A 15,429-nucleotide genomic window follows, 5' to 3' on the forward strand; every position below is an offset into this window, starting at 1 on the left:
CAAATATTCCTCAAGCCATGGGTGTCCAAGTTTGTTAAGAAATAATTGATAGGTCAGAGTTTGGTAGCCGTATTGAAGAAATATTAATTATGTTTTCTCTGAAACCGTTTAATCTACCGACATGAAACTTCAGAATTATGATGTAGTCATGATGTGGAATAAATGGTTTAATTTTCAATTTGATCGGATACATGGTCTGGCAAACAGAATTATTTATATATTTATTCAATGTGAGTCCCTTTTGTTTTTTTGTTTTTCAATAAGGCTCACTTGGCTGTGCCAGGATGGGTTTGAGGGTAAAGGAGTAGCAGCTGAAATGTGAATCCGACCCAGGTTCCTCCTGATGACTCCATCCTTGCTTTTTGCTTGTTCTTCCATTTGATTTGAATTGAATTTATTTAAACCCATTTTATATTCAATTGAATAATAATAAAAAGGTCACGGGTCAGGGTCAGGTGTCCGATCAAAGCGGGACATCTTGGTACCCGGTAATCACTGTCAGCAGTTATGAAGTGGCAATTCAAATTAGGTCTCTTATTAATTACGTAATACACCAGTCCTGAAGCACCACACAAAACAAGTTCTGCTGAGGGTCTGCAATTTCGTAAATGCTCTTTTTCTTGGTGTTGTTTTTTTTTTAAATCTTTTTGTGTCACAAACCTTCCTGCTAGTTTTCTGAATCCACTATCATTGGATTTATTGAAATCCTTTAATCCGTTCTCAAGTTATAACATGGCAAACAAACAGACAGACAGACACGGCTCTTTTTATAATGTAGATAACTATTTTGTGTTTTGCAAAACCTGTTTTGATTTAGGTTTAAGTTAATTATTAAGTGTAGAATTTGTGTTATTTACATCTTTTAAATGTTAATAAAATGCCTCAGGAGTAGCCATTAATAAATGATTCAATAAATGATTAAACCTGTTTGTACAGGCTTGTGAAAAACGGTGCGCGTGTGATTACATACATATATATATATATATATATATATATATATATATATATATATATATATATATATATATATATATATATATATATATATATATATATATATTTCAAATGTCAAGCCTTAATTATGTCATTGGAAGACTTTAATTTTGGAAGACTGTTAAGGGAAAATCTTGGCACGAGTTGCATTTAATTTGCAATGGCAAAGAAGCACGAAGGGGACAACGCACCGGAGGAAGATGAAATAGCTGTTGTTGGGCATCATGGTGTATGAGTAGCAGGAGAAGTAACCGAGACCCGTGAGGTTGAAGCGCGTCCCAATTGGGAGGGTCAGCATGCTCCCCCACGCCTGGTCGCAGAGCAGCTCCAGCTCTGCTGTGTAGAGCAGCCCTGGAAACGACGTGTGCTTTCCAGACGTGCGGTGCTCTGTGGGCTCCAGTGAGTGCACGGCACTCACGTGAGCGAAAACTATGCTCTCGGCGAGCTCCGCACGGCATTCATCGCTCTGGGGGCGCCATGCTAGAGGTAGGCTGCAGCCTGCGGGGCCACGTATCTCCGCCAGCAGCAACAACGCCAAGAAAGACAACGGAATCTGGAAGCAGGGCATGAGCATTGTGAGCCACAAGCTGTGTTCTCTCTCGGAGTGAAAGACATACAAAGGCGTGTCTGCAACACTTGCGTGCCTGTTCCATTTATACGTTCATGTTTTTTTTGAACCACCCCCTCGATTTATACTTCAGTAAAAAAATTTATTGGAGCACCCTCCACCCCCCCCCCCTCATACCCCAGCACGATCTATTCGAAAAAGGCGTTGCACCTCAAAGCTGTCCAGTCGAATCGTGCTCAAAGCCCTCCCCGCAGGTTTAGGGTTCCTGAAAAGCCCTGAAGATCCATATATATATATATATATATATATATATATATATATATATATATATATATATATATATATATATATATATGGATACACACTATGTGTGTGTATATATATATATATATATATATATATATATATATATATATATATATATATATATATATATATATATATATATATATGTGTATACATACATACATATATATGTATATATATATATATATATATATATATATATATATATATATATATATATATATATGTATACATACATACATATATGTATATATATATATATATATATATATATATATATATATATATATATACATATATATCCCTGTGTCGTAAGAGGCGACCAGGGTTGCGTCAGGAAGGACATACGGCGTAAAACATGTGCCAAATCACTATGCGAATCATACGGATGGTCCGCTGTGGCGACCCCGAACGGGAGCAGCCGAAAGAAGAAGAAGAAGATATATATATATATATATATATATATATATATATATATATATATATATATATATATATATATATACATATATATATATATATATATATATATATATATATATATATATATATATATATACATACATATATACATACATACATACATACATATATATATATAGCATATATATGTATGCATTGGCAAAAGTACTGCCCATCCCCAGTGATAGGAAAAGTTTAAGTTAATGTATCAATTTAAATAATATTTCATGGACTTCAAAAGGTCAACTGTGCTGAACTCTTGGTTTCACTCAGAGCCAAAGTTGTGAGCTAATTATACTGCCCACCGCAAAATGGTGGTGCAACATCGAGCGACGGAGGTTGGATTTGTCTAAAAGTAGAGCAAAATATCGTGGCTGCGAAATAAAATTTGCCATCAACAATACTCATGTCTGTTTTCGCATCATTTCAAAAGTGAATGTTGGTCTTTTCAAATGCAGCTAGGGAAGCACCTGTCGTGGGGCAGATACCAGTAATTTTTGAGAGGAATCGTGCAAATGATGATACAAGCATCAAATTTGGCACATTTGTTCTCCAGGGGATTCTAATCAAATCTGCCTGATTGGCCATTTGAAAATCCAAATTTTGATAAATTTGAAAAAAAAAAAAAATTCAAAAAGGTCAAGATTACGAATCAATGTTGGATGCTGGCTGAGTTTGGTGAATGTTTCAGAAACATCATCAAAGACGTTCCAAGTCTGCCATGCAGTTTTCCTCCCTTTACCACGGAAGGCAGACACGACATCACATCCAGTGAACGCATGGAAGTATGGGATCCCTCTCGCTTTCTCAGGCCCAATTGCAGAAACTACCTCATGGACTGCAATCCATTGCGCCTTGGCTCCTTGGCCAACGGCAATCCACATGTTCTCAAGACCTAGTTCCTGTAAGGATGGCAGTACAGATATTGTTATGACTAGTACGTCCGTGTCATTAGCCTTAATGATAATGGACTTGCTACCATCCGTCGTTGCATCCCTGGTGTGTACAAATATTCTAGTGTCAGCTTCTTCATGACAACATGGAGACACAGCATCCAGTGACTTCCTTGTGATGCTAATGGCATCTTCTCCTTTTGTGACAATGACTGTGCTTCACACATCTTTTCCGCAAGGAAGTGAAACAGCTCAGTCTTGTTGCTGTCATCTCGAAGAAAGCTTCTCCAGTTACTTGGGGTCTTACTGGTTCCTGTCACTCTTCTTCTGATTCCTTGCCCCCTTTTCGACCTTGCCTCGGACTTCAGACTTGACTTCTTGTACACATCAAACACTACGTCCACCCTCTCGTACCTGGCACCATAGGATTCCACCTTTGGGATGATGTCTTCTTTAGCATAGTCATCAACTATCTTTGAAGTGCGTGGAGGTAGGGCATTGATAAGTCCTGAGCCATCAATGATGACTGCATCTCCCCTTGCTTCTGTGTCTGGGATGTTCACTTGCGCTTCAAGAATTTCAGCCTGCTGTGACTTCCAATTTTTTTGAAGTTTTTTTTTTTTTTTTCAAATTTTTCAAAATTTGGATTTTCAAATGGCCAATCAGGCAGATTTGATCAGAAAGCCCTGCAGAACAGAAATGCCAAATTTGATGCTTGTATCAGAATTTGCACGATTTTTCTACTATCTACTACACTTCTGTTATAAACGGGAGACAGACAAATGCAAGGCCAGTCACCACGGTTCACAATATATTGTTACTGTTGTGGAAATTCGCATTACACCATAAAGGGTCCTCAGGTGAGATATAGCGGGAAGTTCATGTGTAGTTAGCCCAAACCCATTGTTTAGAGGGAATATATGTGATCCATTCGTGCTGCGATTCTTCAGTTCGTCGTTTTTCTTTTGCTGTCGTTAATTTGGTGCAAGAACAACAACAACGAACATCGCCACAACCAACATTTCAACGATCATGCCATTCACTATACGACACCAACAATCACGCCATTCACACCACGACGCCACATTCCACAACTACGCTACCACATATTCACCACTCGCCATTCAACGAGCACCGTGCGGTCACGATCTCCGCGGGACGGATGAAACGGAGCGGAGTGGCAGCTTGAATATCTCCCGCCAAGACCTCCCGCCCAAAACGCCCGCGCAAATATCTCCCGCCCAAATCTTCCTTCCCTCGTCGGACGGTGCGTGGAGAAGAAAACCAACAACGCCTGTGGGGTTTTCCCGCCATTTTTTCCCACGCTTGGTGAGAAAGGGGGAGGGGTGGCGCGTCCTCTCCCGATTGGCGGATGCGTGGTGTGACGTGGCCGGGGGAGAGGAACGCCCCCCTTCGAGGCATTTCTGGAAGTGTCTCAAAGGAAGGAGCCAAGAACGGGCCAAGGGCGGGAGCCCCGCGCTACAAAAGGGACGGGCGAGGAGGGTTCGTGTCGTCTTCTGGTTCGGGTCGTCTGCTAGTTGTTCCTGCAAGGTCTTCTTCTTGTTCCTGTACCTTGCGCGAGCCTTTTTGATCCTGGCAAGCTTGTTGTTCCTGCCGAGCCCTCGATCCTCGCGCGAGCCCTGGAATCCCGTGAGCGAGCGTGGAGATAGCACCAGAAAACCCCGTCCGTTCCCCAAAACCCCGTCCGTGCTGTTGAGCGGACCACACGTGTGGCGCGAGGCATGAGCTCGCGGACCACGCCGGAGGAGCTCGGAGTTGCGGTCACGAGAGAAGGACTCGACACACAAAAGGAAGTCGCGACTTCCATTTCTTTTGGGTTCTGTGTAAACGTGTGTGTGTGGCGCCAGTCCATCAAGTAGAATTGTTTAAGTGTCCCTGTGTAATAATTATATTCGGTTGTAGCTCTGCATTGTGTCCTTGCTTTTATTGTGATTCCTTGCTTGATCGTAATATACGTGCCTTCCGTGTTTCCGAAATAAAAGTGTGCTTGTCCAATTGTGCCCCGTTTTGCTGTGTCCTTTCCTTTGTTTGAATCTCCATCTTGCATCACGTAAGGGATTAATAGTGGGTTTAAAACACCCGGTAACTAATCTGAACCGTCAAGGTCGACGATAACTCCGCTCGGTTATCCCTGTAGTACGGAACGAGCCGTTTAAGCGGTTCGTGTCCGGAGTCGACCTGTGGCGTGGTACAACTCCTCGGTATGCTATCCACGCGGGTACTTGGGTAAATCGACCATTCGGCGATCGGACCCTATTTCGCGTGGGTGGAATGCGGACTGAGTTGTGGTGAGGTTAAACCCCCACCCGTGACTGGCTACTGGCGGTAGTTCCCGGAGTGTCACGACTGAATTGCACGTTCGGTGGGCGAAGCGGCCGCCATTTGAGTCAAGCGGCCGATCGCACGCCTGCGGGCGCGAATTCGTAACAATATAATGGACTAACTAGAATCTACAGAACATGCACACAATGTAAAATGTGACTTCAACAATATTATACAAAAAACAGTTAAATATTATGCAAAGATCCTTTCATATCCCCCTTCCCACCCCCCCCCCCCCATTCCCCTTCCTCTCTCCAATCTCTCTCTCTCTCTCTCTCTCTCTCTCTCTCTCTCTCTCTCTCTCTCTCTCTCTCTCTCTCTCTCTCTCTCTCTCTCTCTCTCTCTCTCTCTCTCTCTCTCTCTCTCTCTCTCTCTCTCTCCCCCCCACCCCGTTCCCTCTCTCTCTCCCCCCACCCCGTTCCCTCTCTCTCCCTCCCACCCTCCCTCTCTCTCCCTCCCACTCCCTCCCTCCCCCTCCCTCCCACCCCTTCCCTCCCTCTCTCTCCCTCCCCTCTCTCTCTGTCTCTCTCTCTGTCTCTCTCTCCCTCCCTCTCTCTCTCTCTCTCTCTCTCTCTCTCTCTCTCTCTCTCTCTCTCTCTCTCTCTCTCTCTCTCTCTCTCTCTCTCTTTCTCTGTCTCTCTCTCTGTCTCTCTCTGTCTCTCTCTCTCTCTCTCTCTCTCTCTCTCTCTCTCTCTCTCTCTCTCTCTCTCTCTCTCTCTCTCTCTCTCTCTCTCTCTCTCTCTCTCTCTCTCCCCCCACCCCGTTCCCTCTCTCTCTCCCCCCACCCCGTTCCCTCTCTCTCCCTCCCACCCCTCCCTCTCTCTCCCTCCCACTCCCTCCCTCCCCTCCCTCCCACCCCTTCCCTCCCTCTCTCTCCCTACCCTCTCTCTCTGTCTCTCTCTCTCTCTCTGTCTCTCTCTCCCTCCCCTGTCTCTCTCTGTCTCTCTCTCTCTCTCTCTCTCTCTCTCTCTCTCTCTCTCTCTCTCTCTCTCTCTCTCTCTCTCTCTCTCTCTCTCTCTCTCTCTCTCTCTCTCTCTCTCTCTCTCTCTCTCTCTCTCTCTCTCTCTCTCTCTCTCCCCCTCCCCTCTCTCTCTCTGTCTTGAGCACCGAAGTGTGACGTCACATCGGCATGACAACGCTTGACTGGTTCTAAACAAAATAACCCAGAAGCATACTCGCTTTATTCGATTGTGCCTTGCATGTTGAAGCATCGCTAAATATGGCTGTCATGTTGATTACCACTCACGACTTTTGCGATGAACCAAAGTCGTTGCAAAGAGAAAGAGAAGTCATTTTAAAACTGTTCATGTGAAAAAAAATTCCACATTTTTTCAGGATAACTTGGGGGAGTTTTTCCAACCAAGCATGAAAGAGTTCGAGTTGTTAAGGTTCGTTATCAAGTACAAGTGAATGCGTATAACGTTGTCCTATATATTCAATCGTATGTCTTCCAAAAAGGCATGTGAAGTATAATTTTTTTCATCCTGATAAAAGTAATAATGACTCCTCACATTTCACAGGTTTGTCAGCTGTTATTCTTTCAGAGATTTTCAATCACATGCACCAAAGCGAACTTCATGCAATTTAAGATACATCATTTCATTTGATATTATATCTTATTGTATTTTATCTATGGCGATATGTGAGATGTCCCCATGTAATTTTTACTGTGCATATCTCCATGTACATTACTACAATGGCCATATGTTAACTTATTAATCTCCGCCATCGAAGATCGGAGATTACTGTTTTCACCCCTTTCTGTTTGTTTGTTTGTTTGTTACTTACGAAATCTAAAGATTTCGTCAGTATATTGATCAGTTCCGTTTCTGTTTGTTTGTTTGTTTGTTTGTTTGTTACTTACGAAATCTAAAGATTTCGTCAGTATATTGATCAGTTCCGTTTCTGTTTGTTTGTTTGTTTGTTCGTTTGTTACTTACGTAAACTAAAGATTTCGCAAGTATATTGATCACTTCCGTTTCTGTTTGTTTGTTTGTGTGTTTGTTACTTACGAAATCTAAAGATTTCGTCAGTATATTGATCAGTTCCGTTTCTGTTTGTTTGTTTGTTTGTTTGTTTGTTTGTTTGTTTGTGTGGTTGTTTGTGTGGTTGTTTGTGTGTTTGTAGGCACGATAAGTCGAGAAGGGAAGAAGCTACCAATGTCAAATTACACCACGTGATTCAGGAGGGTGATGGCTAGTGCTGATTAGATTTTGGTCAAAATCGGTCAAAGGTCAAGGTCACAGTGAGGTCAAACATCCAAAACATTCGATTTTTGATGGTTTGGTACAGAATCATCGTATAAACTTCTGGTTTGCGTCGCTACCTTCTCTAGAGACAGCTTTTATTAGACAAGGTCAGAGGTCAAGTTGACGATTTCTTAAGTACCAGTCTATGACTGCTTGTTTGTGTTTCTTTGTTTGTTTGTTTGTAGGCACGATAAGTCGAGAACGGAAGAAGCTACCAATGTCAAATTACACCACGTGATTCAGGAGGGTGATGGCTTGCGCTGATTAAATTTTGGTCAAAATCGGTCAAAGGTCAAGGTCACAGTGAGGTCAAACATAATTCCGTAAATTCATGTGGAGAAATGGAGTATTTTTGCATCGCTCGACGTTATGAGTTCGTTTTAACTTCGATTTTAATTTTATTTCGGTTTTTGCGATTGCTTAGGACGCTTAAAACTCAGTTGTCGAAATTCTGGTAAAAATCGGATGTTTTGGAGACGTTTTAAGATTGTATAAAAAATATTTCACTCGACGCGTCAACGGTCGTCACGTGATGCAGCGCGCTCGAGCAGACGCATCGTTGAGTCATGTGAAAGTTTTCCGTGTGCGCGCTGACGGTGTTTTCGATAAAGATGGTGTTTAAAAGTCATTTTTTATCCCAATAAAGGTTATCGTCGCATGCCTGACTCGCTGAGCCATCGGATTATGTAAAGATTGTTGGTGGATGGCCAAATATTACGGTTTTGTGACTTTGATAAAATAATATAAAATAATTGCGTGGAGAAATGGAGATTTTTGCTTTGGTCGATGTTACGATTTTTGATGGTTTGGTACAGAATCATCGTAGAAACTTCTGGTTTGTGTCGCTACCTTCTCTCGAGACAGCTTTTATTAGACAAGGTCAGAGGTCAAGTTGTCGATTTCGTACCAGTCTATGACTGCTTGTTTGTTTGTTTGTTTGTGAACAGTATTATGGAAAAACTCCTCGACGGATTTCAACGAAACTTGGTAGGGGGGTTAGGTCTAGTCCAAGGATCATGCCATTAAATTTTGGACTTGGTCCAAAATCCAATATGGCCGCTATGGCGGCCATTTTCAAAAAATATTTGATTTTTTTTTTTTTTTTTTGCATTTCTACATGTTTTAAGTGATTTCCAACCCCCACCCCCAAAAAAAATTGTTAGACAAAAAAATTTTTGCAACTTTTTTTTCAACAAAATTTCGATTTCTGTTTTTGCATTTCTACATGTTCGAAGTGATTTCCAAACCTCCCCCCCCCCAAAAAAAAATTTAGAGAAAAAAAAGATTTGGTAATTTTTTTTTCAACAAAATTTCGATTTTTTTTTTTGCATTTCTGCATGTTATAAGTGATTTCCAACAAAAAAAAACATGCCAAAACTATAATTGCGGCTGATTTTGGAACTTCAGGTGGATATACCCATGTTAAATCAATTTCTGTCTCAAGGAATCTAGTTATGACGAATGAATTGAGTTTGTAAAAGTTAAAAGTAAAAGGGAAAGTTGCAAACTATAACTCTGTGAGCACTGTTGACATCAAATTGAATGAATAGGATATCAGGTTCACGGGAGTGACCGAGCAGTATTGGCTGCGGAGGTTTTGCACTCTACCGAGTGCTCCCCTCTCTCGTTTTCACTGAGATGATTTAGAATGTTCGTGAAGTCAGGACAATGAATTGTAACTTGAATGTGTGAGCGCGTCTCCTATGATGATTTAGTGTATATCAAATGGTCATCACAGTATGGTCATAAAATTGAGGGCAATTTTGAAACAAAACCTCCTGACAAGTGCATTGATTTGATTTAATTTGATGTTCCATACTCGAGAGCCCTGTTCTTCATCGTGTGGCCTGCGAGCCCCTGGCAGCCCCTGGTGGCCTCAAATGCGGCCCCTGACACGTGGCCGATGATACACAAACGTGGAGACAGGGCCTAGTAGCAGCCATTTTGGAATCCTGCAGGTGATGTGGCGGCTCTCACACTGATGTCTTATTGGCATAAGTGGCCCCTTTCTAAAAAAAATAGTGAAGATCACTGCTCCAGAGAATCGGTGCAACCGAAAAAGTTTATTGGCAAGTGTTAAACTGGATGGTTTGCTTTTGCCTTCCCAGCGTTGTTTGTCCATTCTCTGCCCTTTTGAATGCTCAGCGTCAAGTCAGGAAGCAGCATGTACCGTTTGTAGAAGTATTTCTGATAATAATTAAAGACTTTTGCAGGGTTTGAACCCCCAACCTCGTCGACTCAGAGTGGATGTCCTAACTCTAACAACTTACATCATTGAGTCCACCAAGTACAATATTAAATTTAAGTTAAGTTTGGACCTTTTTGAAGTAAAATGGAGGTTTTTCTTTCATTAAATGATCGTCTTGCACTTACTGTAACCTTTGTTCAAAGACTTCCAGTCTCGGCTGCTGTAATTTTGGAAACAACACCTACATGGTTTGGTCAACTTTGTGATAATCCTCAGGTCGTATTTTAATGCACTGTTAAACAAACCGATTCCATGTTGTAGTTATACACTTTAAATGTATCTCGTTTGGTTTCATGCTCTTCTTCGGGTGGGATGTTGAGCTTTTCCTGCGTGCGCAGCTTTTCAAAGACAGCGCGGAAAGCAGCCGCTGGAAACAGGAGAGGAACAAACTGACAGACGCCATGGGTTCGCATCATGCAAACATAGAAACATATATACATACGTACATACATACAAACATACAAACATACAATGCATACATACATACAAACATACATTACACACATACATACAATACAAACATACATACAATACCAACATATTGTTGTGGTTGACGAAATTCGCAAACCACCATTCAGGTCCCTTAGGTGAGATATCTCTGTAAGTATATGTGTAGTTAGGCCCAAACCCGTTGTTTAGAGGGAATAAATGTCATTCATTCGGGCTGCGACCCCTCTAGATAGCCGTTTTTCTTTTACTATCTTTATTTTGGACCAGCCGCCATTACTACCACCACCAACCACGTCTCAACAGCCATCACACAACAACCACCAACCGCAACGCCGCTTCACAACCACAGCCACGACCTTTACCGTCACAACTCGCCCTCGCAACCATCGCATCACCGTCATTCCCACGCCGCTTGTGGGCACCGATACTGGACTCGTGCAGGGCGCGCACCGAGCAGGGGTGCAAAAGCGCCGGCCTTTCCGAAGAAAACGGATCAAAAACGACTCACGCCCACTTCTGTTCCGTCCTATCGGCGAGCGTGGGGCGATTTGGCCCCGCCTCCAGGTGTGTTGGAGTAATATCGCTATATGCAAATTCATGCATCAAAAAGCATTCACGCCCACTTTTCCTCGGTCCAATGGGGAGCCAGCCAGAGGTGAAGGGTCGAAGGTAAAGGGTCGAAGGCGAAGGAGCGAAGCCACGGGGGCTATAAAAGGGCCGCGTTCGCTCGCCAAAAAGGCAGTAGTAGTCAGTCGGTGGGGCTGGGAAGAAGAAGCAGTAGTAGTCAGTCAAGGGGAGTTGGTGGAGTTGGGAAGAGCCAGTCAAGAGAGGAGTCGGAGAAGGCAGTTGGACGGAGCTGTGGAGAGTTGGAGAGGTGGCGGCGGCGAAGGCGGTCGAGAGGGTGCTCGTGTCAGAGTCGGGGAGCTGCGGAGGGAGAGGCCGGCAACACGACCGAGGTCGTGGTGGAGACGCTCGTCGCGGGACCCGAGACAGGGAGATATCCTCCTTCCCCCGAGCATCAACAACCCCCTCCTGTTTCCCCCCGCGCTGAGATAGTGCGAGAAGGGGGCCCCGTTCCCACCCCATACCAGGCAGTCCCAGCGAGGCCCGCGGAGTCGGGGCGCCAGCGCCATTTTGCGGCTCATCACCAGACGGGTAGGCTCGACGTGGTCTCGGCCCCAGGCCGTCTGCCCCCTCATAGTGGAGGGTGGTCCCTTTTTCTTTTGCTTTGAGTATATGTGTTGTCGGCGCCATCTGTGAAGTAAAACTGTATAAGTGTTGCCGTGTGCTTGGTAGTCGGTTAGCTCTGCATTGTCTTTTGCTTTTACATTTCCTTTTTGTGCATTATTGTGTGTTTCTTCTTCTTCTTTTACATTTGCTTTTGGTGTAATTGTATATGTGTGCTTTCCGTTCATTGCGAAATAAATGTGCTTTATGTTGAACTGTTTTCCCGTTTCGCTTCGTCTTTTCCTTTATTGAATCTCCATCTTACTTCACGTAAAGGGTTGGTCGTGGGCTAAAACGCCCGATAATTAATCGAACCATCGAGACCGACGATAACACCGCTCGGTTATCCCGATAGTACGGAACGGGTCGCTTAAAGTGGCCCGTGTCTGAAGTTGACCTGGGGCGAGGTGCGATCGCCCGGTCTACCCTCCGTGTGGGTACTTAGGTAGGTCGAATTTGGCGAGCAACCCTATCCCACGCGGGGGCCGATTGGCACGATCGTGGTGAGGCTGAAAGGTCCACCCGTGACTAGTTCCCGGCGTTAGTCCGAGAGGGTCACGACGGGATTGTCCGTCCGGTGGGCGACGTGCCGCGATTCGAGTTACGTGGCCGTTCGCACGCCGGCGGGCGCGAACCCGCAACAATATATACAATACACACATACATACAATACACACATACATACAATGCAATACAATACAAACATACATACATGCATACATACATACATACATACATCCATACACACATACATACAATACACACATACATACAATACATACATACATACACACATACATACATACATACATACTTACAAACATACATACATACAATACATACGTACATACATACATACATACATACTTACAAACATACTGTTACGAATTTGGAATTCGATCGCACTCAACATACAGGTTCCTTTCGCTCAGTTATGCCGATAAGTGCATGTTCTATAGATAGCTCACCTTCCATTGTTTAATGGGCAGAAATCGATTAAATGCGCTGTGATTTAATGTAATAGTTATGGAGCGATCACAACACAAAGGAAGATGCCCCTCCCCCTCTTCTGCGAGGAGGAAGAAGAGCCCTCCGGTCCTGAATCACGGGATGTAAACAACTCCCTCCCACCCGCGGTTGTGCGGGCAAGGGGGGGGGGGATGAGTTACACCGGGAGTGGGGGAAGGGCGGAGGAGAATAAGGAAGAGATCCTGAGTTGGTTCCTGTGGTTGTTCAGTAGAGCTTCGGCTTCTACTTGGCTTGGGTTAGGGAGGAGGCTTTTAGTCAGCTTTTTGATTCAGCTTGGCTTTTAGCAGGCCTTTGGGTTCTGCTTGGCGAGAGTTGAGACTTTTGGTTCAGTAACCTTCGGGTTCTGCTTGGCTCGGTTCGCTTTTTGGGCTCTTCTTGGTTTGTGTTGAGAGAGGCTTTGTTCATCGGAAGAGAGTCGAGCTGGTTGCTCAGCTCGGAGTTCTTGGTTCGTGTTGTGAGAGGCTTTGTTCATCGGAAGAGAGTTGAGCTGGTTGCTCGGCTGGCTCTTTTTGGTTCGTGGAGCTCTTTGTTCTCTGCTTGGTTCCCGGCTTGGTGCGACTCATTGGCCTCATCTTGGAGGTGGTTTTTCGAGATAGCGACACATCGACGGGAAGGATCGGCGCCTCGTCTCACCAGCACGTGTTCGGAAGTGCGAGAGGATTCGCTGGAGCTCGGGAAGGATCACGGCTCATGGCGATTGGATCCAGCTCGCTCTCGCTGGAGCCCAGGTCCAAACAACTTGAAGACCACACGAGGTGGAGAGGTTCGAGATAGGTTCTGGGTTTCAGCTCATCTGTCCTCTGAGCTGGAGTCCGTTATTAAAGGCATCAGCCACCATTTCTTGGGTGTGTGTGTGTGTGTGTATGTGTGTCCGTGGGCCCGTCTAATAAGTAGGAAACTGTTAAGTGCCTGTGTTGTATTTGCTTCACATTGGAATAGAACTCGGCTGTAGGATTTTTTGCTCGTGTCTTTTTCCCCATCCCCCCATTCATTGCATTGCCTGTATTCAAATAAATGTCCCCATTGTTAAATGTCGCCCGCTCGTTGCGTCCCTTCCTCTCATTGACTGCCATGGAGCGTTCGGAATGTTCGCTGATTTTTAACACCGATAAGATAATCGGGTCCGACGGGACTTGGCAATATATAACCGCTCGGCAATCGCAAACGAAACGAGCTGCGTAAAGCGGCTCGTTTCGTGTAGGTCCGGTTGAGGTGTCGATCCCCGGCATTTCTGTCTGCGCGAATAATTAAGTATATCGATAATTCGGTGATTGACCCTGTAGCGTGTGGACAGAAGAGTTGGCTGATCTATGGTGTTGTAAAAACACCCATAGCTGGGTTTCGGCGTTGATCCGGAAGCTACGACTGGATTGCTCATTCAGTGGACGCGCGGCCTGGATTGGGTTGAAAAGCTCGTGCACACACCGAACGGGCGAGAATCTTCAACAATACATACAATACATACATACAATACATACATACATACAAAACATACAAACATACATGCATACATACATACAAACGAACATACATACATACGTACATACATAATAACGTACATACATACATACAAACACATACATACATACAAACATACAAACATACATACATACATACATACATACAAACATACAAACATACATACATACATACATACATACAAACATACAAACATACATACATACATACATACAAACATACATACATACATACAAAACATACAAACATACATGCATACGTACATACAAACGAACATACATACATACAAACACATACATACATACATACATACATACAAACATACAAACATACATACATACAATACCAACAAACATTTTCATACATACATACAATACATACAAACATACAAACAAACATACATACATACATACATACATACAAACATACAAACATACATACATACATACAATACCAACAAACATTTTCATACATACATACAATACATACAAACATACAAACAAACATACATACATACATACAAACATATAAATATATATATATATATATATATATATATATATATATATATATATATATATATATATATATATCCGTGCTCTCAAGGGAACATCGATTACGCAGACGTACGTTTGTGCCTGTGTTGGGCCCTGCAGTTCCATACGGTTGGTGTCTTGGGAGGTTTCTCATCCGCTGAAAATGTACAATTTGATTTTTACAGGACATCGCTTTGTTTAACCTTTTGTGTGATCTCATAATATAATCCACCCCTCACTTCGACATCGATACATCTATAAAAACAATAAGGTCCATCCGACCAGGTGTTTGCCGTGATCTGGTTGTGAAGGCACGGAGCAGAGATCAACATTTTGTGTTCTGTGCTTGATATATTTTTTTCATTGAATTTTGATAATTTCCCACTTGAATTCCTCTTTCAAAGAACTCTGTTTGAAGGTAAATCTTTGTGTTTGTCGTTTTTTACGTAGTGTGTGTGTGTGTGTGTGTGTGTGTGTGTGTGTGTGTGTGTGTGTGTGTGTGTGTGTGTGTGTGTGTGTGTGTGTGTGTGTGTGTGTGTACGTACGTATATTAACTGTATTACCATAACGGAAGTGTGTGTGTGTGTGTGTGTGTGTGTGTGTGTGTGTGTGTGTGTGTGTGTGTGTGTGTGTGTGTGTGTGTGTG

At 43.4% G+C, this 15,429-nt stretch overlaps 1 protein-coding gene across 1 annotated transcript in view; it reads right to left on the bottom strand.

The window, feature by feature from the left end:
- The window catches only part of CCDC3 (coiled-coil domain containing 3), a 27,298-nt gene extending 25,669 nt beyond the window's left edge, over positions 1-1,629 (bottom strand). The window contains exon 1 of the mRNA XM_085897378.1: positions 1,185-1,629. Within this exon, the coding sequence (XP_085753504.1) occupies positions 1,185-1,567 (383 nt within the window). The 5' untranslated portion in view covers positions 1,568-1,629. The remainder of the gene's footprint in view (positions 1-1,184) is intronic.
- Positions 1,630-15,429: the final 13,800 nt, after the last annotated feature.

The sequence above is a fragment of the Eptatretus burgeri genome, chromosome 10 (assembly GCF_056783735.1).
Source record: "Eptatretus burgeri isolate ZD-2024b chromosome 10, Ebu_testis_v1, whole genome shotgun sequence".
Lineage (NCBI taxonomy): Eukaryota > Metazoa > Chordata > Myxini > Myxiniformes > Myxinidae > Eptatretus > Eptatretus burgeri.